Genomic DNA, 21,240 nt, shown 5'->3' on the forward strand with positions numbered 1-21,240 from the left:
AGTTTAATATTTATTCCACCAAAATAGCCCGTTTAATTATTTACTCCCGTTACCTCATTCTTGGATTAGAAGTTGGAAAAACGCAAAACCAGCTTACTCTTAGATTAGGAGACAGTTATACTCGAGTAAAATTTTACTCCAGTTTGGTCGAATCCGCCCTAAATAGTTTAATGGCCTAAGGGTATTGGCTATTGGGCAAAGCTAAAGTTGTGTAATGCATTATGCAGCTAAGTTGTGTAAAGCTAAATAAGCTTTAAAAGGTATAAAAAAGTTTAATTAAAAAAAAAATCATATTATGTGCACACTACACGGCTGTTTTGGGTATTTTGATTGAAGGGGTACCAGGGTTTTAAAAAGCTTTTGACACCAATTTTATTGACACCGCGCGCTATAAACTGAAGTCCACGCGGACGAAGTCGCGGGCAACAGCTAGTAAATGTATAAATCGCGCACAACTTATAGATCGCAGAAATGACAGACGCAGCATTCGATTTTAAGGTCTCATTGGTGGGGTGAGGAATGAGCGGGGCGCGAGGGGACACGCTATTGGTAGATCAGTGATCAGACGGAGCGTTATTGGTAGATCGCTAGACGGTCACACGTTATTGGTAGATATTGTATGCACCGATTGCTTTCATAGTTTATATGGAGTGTAGATGGAGGAGAACTCTCTGTATGTAAAAAGTGTCCGCTGAAATGCGTTAAATTAGGGTGGTGCTACATTAGCAACAGGGTAAATTTTAAATCATTTAGCAGCTTTTATTTCAGCTATTTTAGGTTATATTTTTCAAAATATATTGGTATTAACCCAGTAATTCTGTGACTCGGCTATTCGGCTAACTTCAATTTATGTTTTGTCACCAACGGCTACATTCATTCCATGCCCTTTGCTGCAGCTAGCGCCACTCTTGGAGGATTTTTCGACTGTTATTTACTGTGTACAGCTGGACACTTTTTCAAATATCCCCCATATAAGATAGTTCTCCTCCATCTACCCTCCATAATAGTTTAGTTGAGCTATGGTACGGTACTACAACTACCGCTACAGTCCTGCATCGCGCTATCTAAGTTTTTTTAATGCGTCTTACTTTGCGCCCAGTGCCCACCATCATATTATTCGCAAAGAGTGATCTAAAGTAGTGCACGATCTATATCTACATAATAAGGTAAATGACTAGTAGATTGGACAGTACCAGTCATTGGAAAAAGCACAAAAACACGATATTTCTTAATGTTGCTTTAAAAATTTCCTGTTTTTAAAGTAAAAGAACGCCTGTTTTTAAAGAAAAACAGTCAGTTTTTAAAGCAACATTAATAAATATGGTGTTTTTGTGCTTTTTCCAATGACTAGTACTGTCCAATCTACTAGTCATATACCCTATTCTTACTTAAATGTAGATTTAAAATAATATAGGTACTATTTTAAAGCTTCTTTTAATATATTCAAATCCATTCTGCTAAATAAATGTTATAATATAACGTCCTATTTTATGATGTCGACATTTAGATCTATAATAATAATAACGATAACTTAATATTTAAATAAAGTATTATAATAATAAAAATTTGTGACCTGTTAATTTTTCGTCCATTCAATAACTTAAAATGTGATAAACTAAATTCTATACAATATAGCACTTAAAATATTGTAAAATAACTAGAAGTCCGGTCCGGTCCGCTGGAAAGAGACAAAATCGTTTTTTTGACCTGAAGTTTGTCTCTTCCGCACAGTCGGAAATATTGATACCTCTTTAAATATAAACCATAAGGAACCGATCAACAATATCTTTTTGTAATTATGTAAGTACCTGTGAAAAAAGGATTGTGGCAGTCGTGTTTAACCTTCATGGAAAAATGAATTGTAAGTATAAAATATATAATGCTGGCACTTACATGGCTATTTGTATTTGCTATTGGCTATTTGTTGTATTTGGGAACATTATTGACGAATACACAAACAAGCAAATAAAGGCAATTTATACGACCTTCCACACATGGCTGTCAAATAGCAAACTTACAAACGAATTCGATTCAGAATTTTTAAATCAGGTTTGTGTTCACCAATACAATGTCGGATGTCAGTTATAGACTTCAAATATGTATTAAAAAAAATTGGACCACTAATCTCCAAACAGGATACAAAATGTTGTTTTCCGCTGTTTTTCGCTCACAATACAACACTGAAAACGACTGAAAATTTGCTGAAAATCACCTGAAATTTGAAAATATACCGTCTGTTGTCAAATGTTAAGTTGACAGCACCGGTTTGTTTGTGTACTTGCCTATTTGTGTCTATTTGACTTTTTGATGTGCGTCAAAAACCGACAAGTAGGCAAATAAGGCCAATACATTGTCAAATATACCGTCTACACATGGTGATTGTTTGGCGAATACATCAAAATATTCGCAAATACAAATAGCCATGTGAAGTGCCAGCATTATATTTAAAACGTTGATCTACAACTATGTAGCAAAATATTTTGATATGCATTGTTTCAACAAAACATTTTTATTTAGATAATATAAGTTATAACCACTCAAGAACACTGAGGTCTTGATATTATTGTTATGATTTTAAACTAGTTTTATTGCTTTAGTTATAATTTTCGTGTGATTTTACTTTTACTTAATCTTCTTGTGTTATGGTTCTGCTATTATATTCAAAGCCTTGAGGTGAGGCACGAACCACAAAATATCGTGCCACGCCTCAGTTCTCACTTTATGAATTGTGGTAAAATCATTTAACGCTATTTAAGGCATATCATCTTCTGGTTATGTATATGTCGCAGTCATCTGGTTCAACCTGCGATTCGATTGAATGACTAGCGCATTCATTGAAATTTGAATGACACTATTAAATTGAATGACTCGGCCGAACGTCGATTAAACGATCGTCACTCAACGTCCAACTAGTTAGCGATTTGTAACATAGCCCTTTGAAGATAGCGGACACGAAATCAGTCAGGTAATTGAACGTATTTCACCTTTTTCCCACTGCGGCGCTAGTAGTCACTAAAACAAATATGGCGTCAAACAGCTCGCACAGCTGATAGCACTGTGTTGATACTTTGTCGATTAAATTTACTTTAATGTGCTTTATTTGTAATAAAATAATATGACAGCGTCGATTTACCTATAACTACCCCGTTAACGGCTACTTAAAAAAAAATATAGCACCCATTTAACGACTTCACTATAATATTATGATTTATGACCTTTAGTCAAAACATTAAACGTCACAGTCAACGTCTTGACTAGTTGTCCTTTAGTCATTCAATTTAATAGTGTCATTCAATGAATGCGCTAGTCATTCAATCGAATCGCAGACTGAACCAGATGACTGCGACATATATAGTAGTTTTTTCTCGGAAAAATGCAGTTGCGGGAAACATTTAGTAAAGGTTTTATTGTGTGCCTACGACATTATTTATGCCTAAAGGTGGCTTTGAGATCTTTGCCACAAGCGACCGCGACCGACAAAAATTTAAATAAAATGCCACTTTATGACATAAGCTATAGGTTTAATTTTATTCTACGCCACTAAAAGCAGCGGTGGCATAGGTCGGTAGAAACAATTTTTCCGTGCACTTTATCCACTATACTAAGAAATTATTAACAAATTACACGACCGATTTCGAAATTAATCATCTTCAGCTAATTAATTTCGAAACCGGTCGTGTAATTTGGCATTTTATTTGAATTTTTGTCGGTCACGTTCGCTCGCCGCGTTGATCGGAACGACACCTTAAGAATAAAAATCAGTCTAAAGTTTGAGTAATTAATATGCCTCAAATATCGTCAACTTTACCACTTCTCTTCTACCTACCCTACGACGGCTGCGGTGGTTTCAAGTCGAATATCTCCATAAGTAACGGTTCTATGGGGTTCACATCTAGATACACCCCAGTCACTTCCTCCGCGAACTTCCGCAGTTCCAGAATCTTCTGGATGAGCTTGAGGAAGGTGGACTTGGCCTCGCAGCCGGGGTAGATCGACTCGAGGTACCGACGGAGGAGATAGTAGTAGGAGTTCTGAAAAATATGAGCGGTTACATAACTATAAGGCTGCGTTTCCACCAGAGCTGAGCGGAGCTGTGTTGCGAGGAATGTGTTTTTGAGAACCAATAGAATCGCCGCGCTGAGCGATGTCATGGCAAAGTCATGTCACTCGTGTCAATGAAGCGATTCTATTGGTTTTCAAAAACACATTCCTCGCAACACAGCTCCGCTCAGCTCTGGTGGAAAGACAGTCTTAAGCTATGGTAACATGATCGTTTGAAATTTATCCTTTACTAATAAATATACAGCGAATAGTTACATTAAATCTGCTTGTCTGTCTAGCACAGTGCAAAAAGACCGATCAAAAACCAGCAGACCTTGAAATACTCCACAGTATTTTAGTCCAACCTTATTATGTACCTTTGATGAACATGAATTTCTTGACTTATGATCAAGATTTTGACGTTTACACTTTTAAATTGACTTTTACACTGATGTAAAAGCCAATTATTTATTTGTGCCGTGAAGTTCATGTTTATCAAAGGGGCTAGAGTCTAGACCAATCTTTTCCAGAGTGAGCTATAACGCCCCCTAGTGGGCGCTGAAGGTCTAAAGGGGGGCGGTGTGGGACCCAGAAAAAAATAGGGGCGTTGTAGACACACAAAAGCCTAGGCTTATTTCATCTGAATGCATTTTAAATTGAAACAATGGGGTGCTAAAACATAATTTGTTCTCAAAGTGGGCAATAGACAAAATAAGTTTGGGAGCCCCTGGTCTAGACTAAAACAATAAAACTTAGTTCAACACGCCAAAACTAGATGGCGCTGTACAGCAACAAGACTAAAACGACAAAAATAAAACTTAGTTCGTCGCGCCATAACTAGATGGCACTGCACAGCAACGAACAAGAACAAGCTTAGTTTGGCGCGCCAAAACTAGATGGCACTGCACAGCAACGAACAAGAACAAGCTTAGTTTGGCGCGCCAAAACTAGATGGCGCTGTACAGCAACGAACAAGAACAAATTTAGTTTGGCGCGTAAAAACTAGATGGCGTACCTGCTCGAGTTTGATGACGTCGCGGTGCACGGCGCGCGCGCGGTCCGGCGTGAACAGCAGGATGGCGCTCATCACGAGTATGAGGTGCTCGTCGCGCCGCCAGCGCGGCTGGAACGAGCCGATGAACTGCTCGTGCGCGCGGTAGATGTCGCCCCCCGCCAGCTTGAGCACGTCCGTGCGGATCGAGCCGAACTGCCGACGGCTGTGCGGCAACTGTGGGCAGAATTTGTGGTTTAGATAGTGAGAACATCGCAATTCACATACTCCCAATTTCATTCCTTTTGCTTTTTTTCTTGGCCATAGTCAAAATATGTCAAAATCTAATAACAAATCACAACAAACCTAAATGAATTATTATTTCACTTTGTTTTGTCTGGAAGACCAACAGCTATCGATAAAAAACAGTAAGTAACTTAAGCTAGAAACTAGGGCCGGTATAAATAGTCAGTACTCAAGATGCATCTCGGTCTCAAGACACGGTTCAGGCTCTGTGATTGGTTGGTTGTCAAAATTTGGACCAATCACAGAGCCGAACCGCGTCTTATTACCGGGTTGCATCTTAAGTACTGACTATTTATACCGGCCTAGAAAGCCAATTACAGGTCCTCACAAATATCACTTCTCCTAAATAATCACAGGATAAGTTAACTAAAAGTTCAAACATAACAAGCGCCATATGAACCCGTATTTAAATGTGTGATAACTGATAAGCATCATAAGACGTCCATTTAGCTACAATGCTACAGATTTGACGAAAATGGTCCCATCTGAAGATTACAGTGCTTTTATAATGAATTATTGACTCGAAAAAAATTCTAGTATTATTGTAGTGTAAAAAAAAACTAAGTTCAGCGCGCCAACACTAGATGGCGCTGTACAATTATACAATACCGTCCACTGGTTGGCCTGGCCGTCGTACGTCATTGTGCTGCGGAGCACCATCATCTCTATACACCCGCCCTTCAGCAGCGCTATCTGAAAGTATAAAATAAAAATCTTTAAAAATCAAACTCCAAGTAAAATGGGACCCAGTGTGATATATCTACGGTAAAATCCTGATTATCCGAATATCCGATTATAAGACTTCCTAAAGTAGCCGTTCTTTTCGCAAAAAGTCAGTGGGCCGTAATTAAAAATTCTTAAATTCACTTTTCGAATGTTGAAAATATTTAAGCAGTACTCTAATTCCACTATTTCAATGCAACATTTTTTCTACTAAATCCGGTCCGTATTAACAGAAAAGTAGTGCACATAAAACAAATGTCATGTTGTAGTTTTATTATATCAATACATCGTCCAAAACATCAATAGGGCGATATTTTACAAATACAAATATTTATTGACCAAAAAATTTCGATGCAGTCTTTGTATAACGAAACTTCAAATCTTTTTATATCCACAAATAACGAGCAGTAAAATCACCTGATCTTCTTCGCACATGTTCTTGAACGCGTTGATCTTCTTGGCCATCTTGATGAAGCGTCGTATGGCGACGGCGGTGATGTTCACTATCGTGATGAGACGCGGGTCGTGAGAGCCACCGCCGCCCTGGATGAAGAGGAAAGTTTTGAGCCCCGACGAAAAGAAAATTCGTAACGAAAACAACTCCGTTGCGCGCAAACTAGTTTATCGCGCGGGAACCGTACATTTTTTCGCAGTAAAAAGTATCCCGTGTCCTTTCCCGGGATTCAAAGTATCCTGTGATGTCCAATCATGCTTGTGTAAGTGTATACGTACACATATTTTTACACACAGATGAAACCAATTTCGGATTCGTTTGACAGCTCGAGATTGTTGCTCTATTCCGCTAGGTATATTAACTTTATGGGCCACACTCAGAGACAGAAATTATTCTCATCATCATCAGATTAAAATTCAATTTAATGACGAGTTTGACAGATAGTCTGACGCCGTATTAAGTGTGCGCGTTGCTAGGGCGTATGAGCGACGCGACGCACTGCATAAGCGACACGCCCGCGGCGCGCACGTGGCATTCTCTCGTCAAATGTCCAAATCTTCATTCAATAAGGTATGTTTGGAGCAAATGTAGCCGTAGAGTCTATCGTGTCAAAGAGCTGTCATACAGCAATAGTAGCAAAAGCAAATGTAGCCGTAGAGTTTATTGTGTCAAAGAGCTGTCATATGTCACGAAATAGCTTCCACATGTCACGATATTGCTGTCATATGTCTGCCTGACACAACATTTGACACGAAAGACCCTACCTACCGTTCCTCTGGTGTCAAATGATATATCGACAACCCATACAGTTAGGTAATTAATATTTGTCTCTGAGGTATAACTGACCTTCAGCACCCCGCCCGAGTCGCCGATGAGCATGGACACGTCGTCGTCGATGGGCGCGTGCAGCGCCTTGTTCGCCACTATCAACTCGTTCAGCTTAGCTCGCTCCACCTGGGGAGAATTAAATACATAGTGTAGTGAGACAACGACAGATGACGCTTCTAACAACGTATTCTATTGTAGGTGAAGTTTGTTTTTATTCAAATAGATGGCGCTTTTTACAATGTTAATATTGTAGGTGAAGTTTCAAATTTCAAATTTTTATTTGCAACCAAGTACATATATAAATCAACATACATTGACGAAATATACAACTTTTCCCTTCTTCGGGCGTTTGCAAAACAATTACAAAATTATAATTTTAATAATTATTATTAGTTTGTTTTTATTCAAATAGATGGCGCTTTTTACAATGTTAATATTGTAGGTGAAGTTTGTTTTTATTCAAATAGATGGCGCTTTTTACAAATATATAGTGAATTTAGAAAAAGTTCATTTTTACCATACGATAGATGGCGAATCTCTTTGTTGTATTAGACATCTCTAAAGGCGGGTAGGTACTGCGAGTATTCGTGCAGTCAGTACGTCGTGTAACGGGTAGTACGGTTACGGTTATTACACAACGAGCATTCGTGCTCGCTGTGTAATAAGTTACATTACACCTCGTAACGTGACCAACGTTACGAGGTGTACCTTTAAATGTCTAGGATTTTAGGACAACAAGCCCGAGCGAGATAAAAAAAAAATATTTCAGCAAATAAATTATTAATTTAATTTGCTTTTATACTATGTATACGTCATATTTAGTATATAGACGTGGGAGAGCCATGCTTCGGCACGAATGGGCCGGCTGAACCGGAGACATACCACGTTCTCACAGAAAACAGGCGTGAAACAGCGCTTGCGCTGCGTTTCGCGGAGTGAGTGACTTTACCGGAGGCCCAACCCCCTACCCTATTCCCTTCCCTACCCTCCCCTATTCACTTCCCTTCCCATCCCTACCCTCCCCTATTACCCTATTCCCTCTTAAAAGGCCGGCAACCCAATTACGCAACTGCAGCTCTTCTGATGCTGCGAGTGTCCATTAGCGATGGAAGTTACTTTCCATCAGGTGACCCGTTTGCTCGTTTGCCCCCTTATTTCATAAAAAAAAGATTTAAAATTTACCAGACAAGAGTGCGTACCATATGCAACATTAAACATTTTAATACAATTTCCAACGATGAAGTTACGAATACGTAGCAAACATTTATTCCCACCGTCCACATACCTCGTTGAGTTCTCTGGACGAGCCGCTACAGCTGCTGCTTACTGAGGTGTAAGCTTCAAACTCCAGCTTGATAGCTTCACATAGTATAGACTCCATGGAGTTCGGCTCTATCCTGAAAACACAATTGTTAAAATATATGTTACACACACAATTAAAATGTAAAAAGAAGATAGGGTATTAAAAGAAAAATAAGAAGAAATATTAATGTATTTACATGCTATGTGCTAACAAATATTTTTAAGATACATTTTCTATTCAAAATTATTAAACTGTTAGGGTGGGTTGCACCAGAGGCTTGGTTAAAGTTATGGTCAAAGTTATGGTTATAGTTAAGGCTAACTTTAACCTTAATTTTGACCACAGAATTTTACAGATGACAGCTGGTCCGACAAGGCTATAATGAACGTGGGCAGGGGCGCTGCTGGTAAAGGAGAACTGTCAAAAATGGCGTTTTTGTATGATAACAGCGTTAGTTCCTTTTTTCGCCACGTTCATTTAAAACCTTGTCGAGCTCAAGGTTATGGTTAAATATGGCGTTCATTTTTTACTGCAACAGTTACAGTTATAGTTAAAGTAAGTTGGTGCAACCCACCCTTAGTAGTTAGTATTGTTATATTTTTCCTTTATATACAACTCAGTGACCAGTAACGGTTCTCAAAAACAATTATGCATTGTTTATTTATAATATTTAGCAGTAGCCGGTATTAATAATCTGCATACCAGTGTCAAGTTAAGAAATAAGACCTAGAACTAAGACAGAGATAAGGGTTATAATATTATTGGAGTCATCTTAATTTAACAATGTAGGTGTCAAAAAATGCCACTTAAACTGGCTTTTTTAAAGCCAAACTGGCTGTGATTTTATAGTGTCCATGTGTGTGAGCAATACATGTACTCTCTTGAGTAAGAAAACTAAGTTATAATATATTTTTCTTCGTGATTTGTTTGAGCAAGTGCCCCAGCGTCGCGAGTTTCCCCATACAATAGAAAAAAAATATGTCTTTCAGTGCTGCAACTCTACGAGGGACACTGACACACCCTAAAGTATTACCACTTAGTTTTGTTACACCCTGTATATTACACCTCTTACAATAATTTTACCTCTCAACGTCCTGTAGTATATCCCTCGCCTTGTTCACGTTAGGGTCAGCGCTAGTTGAAGGTATCTGCTCACAGATGTGACCTTCGCTGCCCTGCTGCTCTGAAGACGAACCGTTTGTGAGGATGGACCTGTAACACGGTATATCAGGACCCTTAGCCAAGATGTCTTTGTTAATTTTAGTGTATAAATAAACACACAGATATTAGGCATAAGGTATGCGACAAGTTACTTCTCCTGCTGCAGTTGTGTGCTTGTTATATGCTAAAATTTGTTTATCGGGAGGCAACTGTACTTTGAATGGCATTAAAGCTTTTTTAAATCGTTTCCTTCAAATCCGACTTAAAATATCCATAGTCTATAAAAAATTAATGAGAATGCATTCAGAATCTGTGTATTGCGTTTTGAAGTAGGAAACTATTACACGTGAGAGACGTTTTTTGGCGTGGGAGAGCCATGTTGCGGCACGAATGGGCCAGCTCGACCGGAGAAATACCACCGGCTCACAGAAAACCGGTGTGAAACAGCGCTTGCGCTGTGTTTCGCCGAGTGAGGCAGTTTACCGGAGGCCCAATCCCCTACCCTTTTCCCTTCCCTACCCTCCCCTATTACCCTATTCCCTCTTAAAAGGCCGGCAACGCACCTGCAAGCTATTCTGATGCTGCGAGTGTCCATGGGCGACCCGTTTGCTCGTTCGCTCTCACCTTTATAGTTCAAGTGTGAGTGATAAAATCGTAACAGAAGGACAAATTTAGTACAAATGTTTTAAATGACCTTATTCAGACAAAACATTATCAATACAATTGATTGTAAGGAAGTAGCATGTATGAGACCAATCGTAATCTATATCTTTATTATTATTATCAGAGACCAGCCATACATTCCTCTATGTTATTATTTAATAATCTGCAATGGTTCCATTAATGACATTTGTACTAGCATTCATTAAGTTGATAAGCAACATTTTAGTACATTCAATTCTTTTATTACCTGATATTAACCTGGCAAAAATGTCCAAGTTTTTTTAAGATAACTTCAACATTGTATAACATCTCAATACAAAATAGTGTGGATCTTTATATAAGTAAGAGGGGTCTATTATTATATGTAAACATACTATGATATTATTTTACTTTATCAACAACTATGGTCATTGTATATGATGTCATAGACAAAAACACAAAAACAATCATTATAGAAAACCTACAAAATTTGTCATTTGTTGATTCTATTTATCTTACTATGGCTAAGCCAGGAGGCAGTATACTTTAAAACCACTGTATTAGACACTATGATGTCACTTATTTTTATTTTACCATATTTTATACATATCTGGATCTTGACCCATATGTAAAATACCTTATTAATTAGTATGTTCATAATAGATGTTTCTTGCAATTATTTTCTAACAAAAGTGGTAAGTATATCATGTAGGAATCTTACATTTTTAATGGTTAATTTCATCCAAATTGGTTCAAAGAGTTAAGTGTTAAACTTTTGAAAATCTATGACCTGTTTGTGTTTTTTTATTGAATGTAATTTATAAAAAAAATCGGCCAAGTGCGAGTTAAACTCGCGCACAAACCAGTCTATACCTCAATCGAGCAAAAATAGACTGAAAATTGTGTTTTTTTTTTGTATGGGAGACCCCTTAATTATTTATTTAAATTTTATTATTGATTATTAAAGTACAAATATAACTGAGTATTCCGTCAATATTTCAAGCTATGTGTTGCAATTATTGATATTGAGCAAAAAATTGCAAAAAAATCATGTTTGTTGTATGGGAGCCCCCGTTAAATATTAATTTTATTTTGTTTTTAGTATTTGTTGTTATAGCGGCAACAGATATACACAATCTGTGAAAATTTCAGAAATCTAGCTAAAGCAGTTCTTGAGTTACAGCCTGGAGACACACAGACAGACAGACGGACAGACATTGAAATCTGAGTAATAATTTTTACCCTTTGGGTACGGAACCCTAAAAACATGTAACTTATACTTTCCTTAGTAAGAAATCAATGTTTAAATACATTGTAAGCTAAATTTGTTCCAGCACATTAGTAATTAGTGATAAGATATTGTATTGATTAGAAGATAAGTGCACACATGTTACTGTGACTCATGTAGTTTATGTTATGTACATATGTAGTATTACATACTTCATGACAGGAAACATAGTCTCTTATTTAATTACGAGCTTTTGCCCGCGGCTTTGCCCACGTTAGGAAGTATTATATACCATCCCCTATTTTACCTAACATATTTCATCCCTTATTTTAGCCCCTTGGGGGTAGAATTGATCAAAATCTTTTCTTAGCGGATGCCTACGTCATAACATCTACCTGCATGCCAAATTTCAGTCCGATCCGTCCAGTGGTTTGGACTGTGCGTTGATGTCACTATGTCAATCAGTCAGTCAGTCACCTTTGAGTTTTATATAATATATACAACACCTCCGTGGTCTAGTGGTTAGAGCGTCGCTCTCGACTCCGGAGGTCATGGGTTCGAATCCCGCGTTGGAAACATGTCATTTCCAAGTTTGGTTAGGACAATGCAGGCTGATCACCTGATTGTCTGACAAGTAAGATGATCCATGCGTCGGATGGGCATGTAAAAAATCGGTCCTGCGCCTGATCTCTCGCCAGTCGTGTCGGTCTTCCGTCCCACTGGGTTATGAGAGTAAAGGAATAGAGAGTGCTCTTGTGTACTGCGCACACACTTGGGCACTATAAAATCACTCCTGCGTACCTGGTCTGGTTTCAATGAAACCGGCCACCGTCGACGAAACCGGTGTGGGGAGTATCACTATCATACTATAGATGTACAGAAATGATAAACATTAAATTGATACTATAACTATTGTTAGTTCTTATTTAATTTTCTTGTCAGGAAAAAATTGGCCAAGTGCGTATATCGGCCAAGTTGGACTCCGCACGAAGGGTGGACTTAGATTAGAAATCTTTATTAACTTGTGATTGCATCTTTCCCAAAAGCTGCATAATATGTTAGTGACTTAAGATGCAGCAGTCTCATCAAGACAGGCTTTTCATAATAATAATGAAACAACAGTCAACATTACAATATATAGAAGAACTTACTTGATAGTATTTTGTTTTGGTGGCTCCGTGTACATGCTGTCTACACCTTCACTGTAGGGATCCAACAACCGTTGCTCATACATTGTCTGGTTCATCAAAACATTTTTATCGTCTATTGGATAATTTTTTATATACTGTTCTGTATGATTTGGCACAAATTGGCTGTAGACGGGCGGGGAATTCAAGGAACTTTCTAGATCTGTACTCTGTGGGGACTGTACTGTACTGTTTGGACTACATGTGGTACTGTTTAGTACATCATACTGTAGTAGTGATGGGTCCTGTATTGGAATAGTGTAACTGTTATCTTCTTCTTTTCTGAACATTTTGGAGCTCGTCACGCTGTCATCTGAGTCGTTCATCTGTCGTTTCTTAGCTCTGTTCTCTTCTATTTTCCTTCTCTTCTCCGCTTTGTCTTCGTCTGACATGATAAACTCTTTCACCATGCCTATAGCGAAACACTTTTCCAAACGACATTTTTGGCAGAACCTTCTAGTCACGACTGTTATTTTACAATTATTCGTGAAAGGACACTTGAATTCTTTACTCGTTAAGGCATTCCTGCGGAAGAACGCCTTGCAACTCTCACAAGATATCGCGTTGAAATTGTAGCCTAACGCTTTGTCGCCACACACTAAACATATCTTCTGCAGAGCGGACAATTCCTTCTTCTGCACACTACAGTCCTCAGTTTTTATACTTTTATCACTTACTCTATCCATTTTTTGTCGAAATCTAAATTGATAAACAATAAAATTGTGCTAACATGACGGCTGATTCGACCAAAGTAACTTTTGCTATCATCGTGCACTATGTGAATGAGATAAGTCGTGCTGCAGTGGATAGTAATTCGCGAATTCTGTTGTTATGAGCCGATAACACGATAAATTACTAAAATTTTGATAAAATAAAGTGAATGATCGACATCAAAATATACTTCCTCGGGGATACTATACAAATGACTCACATTTTTTTTCTAACGAAATGTCAAAACTCAAATCACAGAAGCAAAAGAAATTAATCGAACAGCCCAAAGTAAAAAATTATGCTATTAGTTATTACTTAATATATTTAAATTTTTATACTTCAATTAAAAATTACTCATAAATAAATAATAAAAATACTAATTAATGTACGTTACAGTAAAATAAGTTACAGTAAAATTTCGGTTTCGGTCACGTTGTGGTGCCTGACATAATATCATAGCAACGGACATATCACATAACTTCTAAAATTGTGTTGCTAAAAATGTATTTCAGGCGTAATAGATTTATAATAATTATTATATTATAATTACTAGACGTTCCACGCGGCTTCGCCCGCGTAAATTAGATATTTCACAAACAAATTATTCCACAAAAAATAGCATATGATCCTTCACGTGGTCTACTAATTCTTATATCTGTGCCAAATAACAGAAAAAAATGCTCCAGTAGCTCGTAAGATCAGCCCTTTCTAATAATTTCCCCCGTTTTTTCCACATTTTCCTCTATTTCTTCGCTCGTATTAGTGATAGCGTGATAAAATATAGCTTAAAGCCTTTCTCGATAAATGGGCTATCTAACACTGAAAGAAATTTTCAAATCGGACAAGTAATTCCTGAGATTAGCGCGTTCAAACAAACAAATTCTTCAGCTTTATAATAATAAAGTATAGATTTGTTACCTTTAACCGCGGTTGATACTTGATATACATAAGTAGGTTTTTTAATACACGTACGTTTTTGCTTTTTACGTGCTTGTAGTTCTAATTTTAATTACAAGTACTTACCTACTTGTTCCGAAAAATATTGTGGGCCATAACAAGCGTGAAATATAATATTAGATACCTAGTTAGCTTTTAGGATAACCTTTTGAAGATATTGATAATACAAATATTTAGGATTTAGATAAAGCCTTGTTATAAGTAATGATGATCACGTATTATGACAGTATGACGTGATACCACGCGGATTTGTGAGGACAGTCACCAAATTGGTCCAAACATAACCACGTAAAAGAAACTGCAAGCTTGCGACTTTGTGTTGCAGACAGAATTTAAGACGGGCAGAGTAAATGTTGACTAGTTTAGATTGTCACAACTCACAAATAATAGGTATAGGTCTAACCAGAATCTGATGGCAAATTTTGACGGCAGATTTTCAAAAAATAGCCTTGATCATTGGATACATTTTTATATTTGCATGTTTCACACACAGAATAAGCAAGCCGTTATAAGGAAAAAAAGGATCAAAATGTTTTATTTAATTACCCCGGTATTGCTAGAGTCAATTTAATTTCTCACTTTTTGCGATCAGACTCTGGTAGCCCTATAGTTGTTTTAATCTATACTTTTATTATAAACACGAAAGTGTGTCTGTCTTCCAGTCTGTCTATTCAGACAGACGGCTACTATATTATATGAGTACTATACTATTTTATACTATATTATACTATAATATGCTATTTTATACTATATTATGCTACCTACTATATTATATACTATATACTTCTTCAGGCTTAAGCCGCCTGAAGCGATTGAGATCTTTGGTATAGAGATGTTTTGGGCCCTGGGGTAGGACATAATATTTTGTTTGTTTTTAAGAGACTTAGAGAAATGTACGGATATTTCTCATCAAGAATGAATTTTAGTCAAGTAACGGACAACATCTATTTAATAATGAATAATTAATTTTATAGTTCTTCGGCCTATTTTTGTCGGAGAAAGAACCGTACATTTATCCTTATCAAAACTAGCCCATGTCCTTCCCAGCTCTGTCTATTCTACATGACAAAATATTGTTATCTGTGCCTATCAAAATCCGCTCATTTCGTGTAATCCACATCCCTAACAAAACCCAGACACTTCACGATTCACCCGTATCACACCACAACACGTACTCTATAAGTAACGTTCTCACACGGACGCATTGTCACAATGTTCGTGCTCCTACTGTGTGTTGTGCCCCTGGTGAGCGGGGACACGTACAACGTGGTACTGGGCACGCAGCAGCATGTCAACCTGGTAGACAGGAGGTTCCTCAGTTTTACCGTCGACCCCAAATACCTGTTTGAGAGCGAGAAGTATAAGACGTGAGTACATTTTACCTAGATTTTACCTGAACTACTGAACTGATTTTGAATATAGAGATTTCAGTTACAGCGAAATTTACGGTTTTCGTGTAGTAAATGATTTTTTTCTGTAAAAATTCTGTTAACGTTATGTTTGTAGTGGCCAGTGATTAATGCAAATTACAAAATAGCTCGTACTTAAATAACAAAAGCATATTATACATTTTTATCTATGAGCAAAAGAGAATAAGGTGCATGCGCACTATTTAGTAAAAAGAGTCAAGTTATAATTTTTTTGTCTGATACGTTTAAAAAGTCTCTAGAGTCTAGACTCTAGACAGACTTGAGACATACTAATGAAGTTATAATAATATATCAATAGTCACATTTCAGCACATAGTTTTAACTTAGAAAAGCATATTCTGAATCTTGCTAGAAGTCATGGACCAACATTTTTTTATGGCACACATTACCTCATACAACGAACGCGATTTTTGGCCCTTTATGCTTTATTTAACAATAGTAATTACTTGCCTCTTAACCTTCTGCTCTAAGTTGTAATTGCTAACATATAATTGAACAAAAGCAGTAGCGGCGTAAGGGGGGGCGACGTTTGGCGAGCGCGCGGGCGCCGGATAAAAAGGGGCACTGAAGGCAAACAAAAGGGCGCCAAATTTTTTTAGCACTAACAGCACCTTGGGCGCCGAAGAAATCTCGCCCGGGGCGCTGGTAGTGCTAAAACCGGCCCTGAACAAAAGTCATAATATGCCAGTAACCAGGCTGACATGAACTAACAACAGTAACATTTCAGCAAGGAATGCCTCTGCATGGCGACATCTCTGGCGCCCGCGTACCTGCGCGTGGCGGGGCCCAGCACAGACCGTCTGCTGTGGAGGAACACCAGCATTTCTCTTGATGATGATGATTATGATGATGGTGAGTTACTAAAGGCCTATATAAATATGCATAATAGGCAGGCTAATATTGGATCTTGCGACATGCTACATCAAATGCAACAACAGGTGTAAGTACTCAAACGACAGTTGCTTTGCTTTCGCAAGATACAAAGTCACCTTGCTATCAAGTTACAATGTCCTCGGGATGTATTTAACTCGGTAGAGTTCTCTTCTTTATACTTAATTTCTTTCAGCATTCGTCGTTTTACACCAAGGACATCATAACATTAAAAGAGATGAGATAAGAATGTGGGGACATTCTTTCGGTGACCCCGAGAAATTGAACTTTCCTAAAGTCACTTTTTGTTTCTGACTTTATTCTTCTCTTTAGGATCCCGTGTCCTCTCCGTGTCCAGTCGTCAATACGAGCGTTTCGTGAAATGGGCTCGCAGCACCGGGTTCCGGCTGGTGGTGGCAGTGGGTGGAGCCGGCTGGGAGAAGATGGTGGGGAGAGCTGATGTGTACTGGCAGTTGGGTTATGGTGAGTTTGTGGGATGGAAAATATCAAAGACCGTGAAGTTAGCGGGCCCCTAGACAAGCAATTTTATTGCCCAATATCACGTATTGCGTAATATTATGTAGGTATTATTGACCGTTTAGGGTTGATATTGAACATCGCGTGATCTAATTATCAAATAAACTGTTCAATAAAATTGAAGCGTTATATTGCACAATACAATCGTCTAGGGGCCGGCTTAGAGAACTTAAAGGAATTGCTAGCACACGAACAATAGGAATCGCCCGCACTCTACGCTCTTTAAATAAAACAAATTTCTAAAAAAATCTTAAATTTACTGTTTTTAACCATCCTCGCTTTTTTGGGCTGCGAACTCACCATTTGGATTTTGGATGATGCGTGTAATAGCCAGCTTTCAGCTTTAAAAGTTTCTAGCCTTGTTTTGCCTGACACTTAGAAGCCTTATATCTCTGCAACATATATCATGTTCTACCTCACTTATATTACTTTTAACAGAACTAATATGCGTAGATAACAAAAGAACCACTCTCACCAAGCGTATCAGAGTTTGGTGAGAGTGGTTCTTTTGTTATCTACGTATAGTTCTGTTAAAAGTTAAAATAATAACTCCATCTTCTCTCTTCTTAGAATGCACGAACCAGTCCATCGAGGAGTATCTCAGTGACCTCGAATCTCTGCGGATGCTGGTGGAGTCTGCCGGGCGGGGGAGGGTGGTGGGGGGCGACATCACGCCGTGTCTCCGAGCCAGGAGCGACTTCAAGGACTACGTGACGCTGGCCAATGATAGGATGGACGCGATTTTGTTGAATAGGTATGTAGAGCTCATACATTTTTTTTAAAGAAGGCAGGTCGCTGTAGCTCTGACGTCACTGCGACCCATAAGGATCTATTGTAACTCCTTCGCACTAGAGTATCCTCCCCAACCCAATACTGCTCATAAATTGAACGATATGGTTGGGGTTGGTGCCACGAATTTCCTCTGTGGATGAGTATTCGTGGCGACCAAGGTGCTAGTTCCTGCTCTGTAGTAGAGCAGGACAGTCGAGTAGTAGAAGTGTGTCTCATCCTCCTCCTCACAGAATCTGCAAGTCGTTATGCTACAAATACCATAACGACTTGCAGATTACTAGATGACGGCCGCAACTCCGTTGCGCCAAAATTCGTTTATTGCGCATATATATGTAACATAATAATGGTTAAGGAAGGAGGTTAATTATTATTGTATGGAATAATTATTTTAAACGGTAGGTACTATGATTCTGCATTTCCATCAGACTGTCTGTCAATTGGCTATATCAATCTAAGATAATTTTAACCGCTACCGACATCAATATTCTGTGTATCCATATTGAGCAAATCATTTTTAGCCATTTTGTACGGCCGAAGCCTAACTTAGTTTGACTTCGTCTTTACTGGAGCCCTTATCATAAAAACATTTTACTTTTCAGCAATTCCTCATCCCGTGAGCTCGAACGCCTATCCGAGCGAGACCGCATCTCCCTCCTGCGTCTGCTCTCCCAATCCTCGACCCCACTGTGGCTGACGGAGACGGACCAGGAGAGCAGCGGGCACCAGGCTCTCAGCGAGCTGTACAGAGCGGCCGACTGGATGACCAGCCTCGGATACTCAGCAAGGAACGGTTTCTCCGTGCACTATAGGGAGTTGCTTGAGAAAGAGCTGTACGAACCAACTTTGGTGAGTTTTTCCTGAAGATTCATGTTTAGTTCAGCAACTATCTAAAGTTGTAACATTGTAATATGCTATACACATTAGTAGTTTATTTATTTATTTACAGTTTATTGCACTCATTAGTGCCAATTTACAAGATCTATACATAGAGAAATGTAACATACTGCGGTACTGCTTATCTCTAAAAGAAATGTCTTACAGCAGTCCTAAAGAGAGAAAGATCGGAAACGGCAGATAACACTTAATTAATTAATAAGGAGGAATAAAGAGGAAGGATTTCTTGGGTACGGCAGATAAAAACTTAGCTAAAACATAATCTTAATTCTTCCAGAGTTTCTACATGGCGCTACTCTTCAAGAACCTAGTCGGAGAGCGCGTGTTAAGCGTCGACGTGGACTCCCCTGCAGCCATGTTTGCTCACTGCACCACCCTGCGTCACCAGCGAGTGGCGGGCGCGGTGACGTTGTACGCGGCTAACATGAACGAGGAGGTGGCGCGGTTCTCCGTCAAGCTGGGGGACGTGGAGGAGGGGGGAGACGTGCTGCAGTTCATCCTGGGACATGATTATAATGGGTAAGTGATGATACATGTTGTGGGCAGATAGTAGACAGATCAAGATCCAAGTCCAATAGATAACTATAACGGTAATAAAAATACTTAGAAAGAACATGGGAGGCAAATGAAGTCTGTGCTGTTAAAATGAGTTGAATTTAAATAAATGATATCTTTAAATTGATATTATCATGTTACACTAAATACTAAATTAACCCCAGAATCTAAATTCTAATAATGATCACTGATTTTGAACATTTATATCTTAAAAAATACTTTTCACGTTTCAGGAACATCGTGGTAAATGGGCGTCCTATGTACTACGAAGGAGATATTAAGCCAGTGGTCAGAAGAATTCGTCCTTACAAGACGCTACTTCTTAATCTACCTTCCAATTCATTCGGCTTCTGGGTTCTCGCCAACACAAAAGTAGAAGCTTGTCAAAACGTTAATGATGATGAGGAAAAATCACAGGAAGATATGGTGGTAGAATTGGTTAAAAGAGCTGTAAATTATAATACTACTGGCGTAGAAGAAACGCAGAAGACTAGTAAAGTAAATGAAGGCATATTGGAAAAGTCACGACCAAAATCAAGGATTGATGAAAAACATAATAATTTAAAAGTAGCAAAAAACGTTAAGCGCGATAAAACTTTTAAAGTAAAAAGAGTTCGCCGTGATATTTTCAATAGAGAATCTAGGTTTCACGATAGAGAATCAATATTTGATAACCTATTATCAAAAGTGAATATACCATTGGGTTACAGTGGAGATATAATGGAGAGGATAAATCAAATAAAAGAAGATAATCTTGAGAGACTAAGGCAGAAAAAAGAAGAGCTATCGTCATTAGTAAAACGCCACTCTAGAAGATTGTTAAAACGGCGACCTAAAATGGATATAAATGATTATTATCGCCCGAAAAGAAGACAAGATTCTTACAGACAGAAAAGTAAATCCAGAAAAAGTAAAAGCAGCAATCGAAGTGAAAAAATAAATGAAGACGTTCCAAACATTGAAGTATCTAGCGAACATAACAGAAAAAAAAGAAGCATTTTAAATAAAAAAGAAGAAACAGCAGAAAATGACAAAGATACATCTGAAAATAAAATAGATAAATCCAGCGAGTTACATCACATAGATAAAATAATACACAGAGTGAAGAAAATAGGAGAAATGCCAGTTAAAATAGTAGCAGGAACTGAAAATTATGATTATTACGACGAAGTATTGGATGGTTTGACTCTAAACACTAAAATGTCAGATGACAGTGCTATGGTTAGAATAGAAGATGAATCACATTCTGGATTATTGAAGAATACTCTGCAGGATATAATGGGACTATTGAGAGATTTAAACCAGCAGATTAACAGGTTTTGGAGTGCTATAACTGTACTAAACTGAAGAATGTTAGGTAGCTATATATTATAGTTAAGTGTAAATTGTGTAAATAAATAGTTAGTAATTTTATGTCTACATTTCATTTATATCCTAAAAGCAACTTTAATAATACTGATGTGTATCTCTTATAGTTAAGGGGAATCTACTTTGAAATCATCACTATTTTTAAATTTTTGATTAAACAATGCTTTTGGGATGAAAAAGGATAATATTTCGAGTCCATAAACATCCGTAAGCCTCCAGTAGGAACTGTGCAATTGCCGTTTAGCTGCAGATAATAACACGT

General features: G+C 38.0%; 2 protein-coding genes across 2 annotated transcripts; one reads left to right on the forward strand and one right to left on the reverse strand.

Moving 5' to 3' along the window:
- Positions 1–3,669: 3,669 nt before the first annotated feature.
- On the reverse strand, positions 3,670–13,763 carry LOC121737615 (nuclear hormone receptor HR96). The gene is made up of 8 exons (XM_042129276.1): positions 12,829–13,763; positions 9,730–9,858; positions 8,629–8,740; positions 7,362–7,469; positions 6,479–6,604; positions 5,948–6,031; positions 5,057–5,269; positions 3,670–4,031 (listed from the first exon to the last, which is right to left on the reverse strand). The coding sequence occupies exons 1-8, from the start codon at positions 13,548–13,550 to the stop codon at positions 3,828–3,830; spliced, it is 1,698 nt and encodes a 565-aa protein (XP_041985210.1). The 5' UTR covers positions 13,551–13,763; the 3' UTR covers positions 3,670–3,827.
- A 1,963-nt stretch (positions 13,764–15,726) lies between these two features.
- LOC121737764 lies at positions 15,727–21,023 on the forward strand. Its single transcript, XM_042129457.1, has 7 exons — positions 15,727–15,899; positions 16,690–16,814; positions 17,166–17,315; positions 17,940–18,123; positions 18,761–19,007; positions 19,333–19,574; positions 19,844–21,023. Exons 1-7 carry the CDS (start codon positions 15,745–15,747, stop codon positions 20,955–20,957), a joined length of 2,217 nt encoding a protein of 738 aa, XP_041985391.1. The 5' UTR covers positions 15,727–15,744; the 3' UTR covers positions 20,958–21,023.
- Positions 21,024–21,240: the final 217 nt, after the last annotated feature.

This window comes from Aricia agestis, chromosome 21 (assembly GCF_905147365.1).
Source record: "Aricia agestis chromosome 21, ilAriAges1.1, whole genome shotgun sequence".
Taxonomy (NCBI): Eukaryota; Metazoa; Arthropoda; class Insecta; order Lepidoptera; family Lycaenidae; genus Aricia; species Aricia agestis.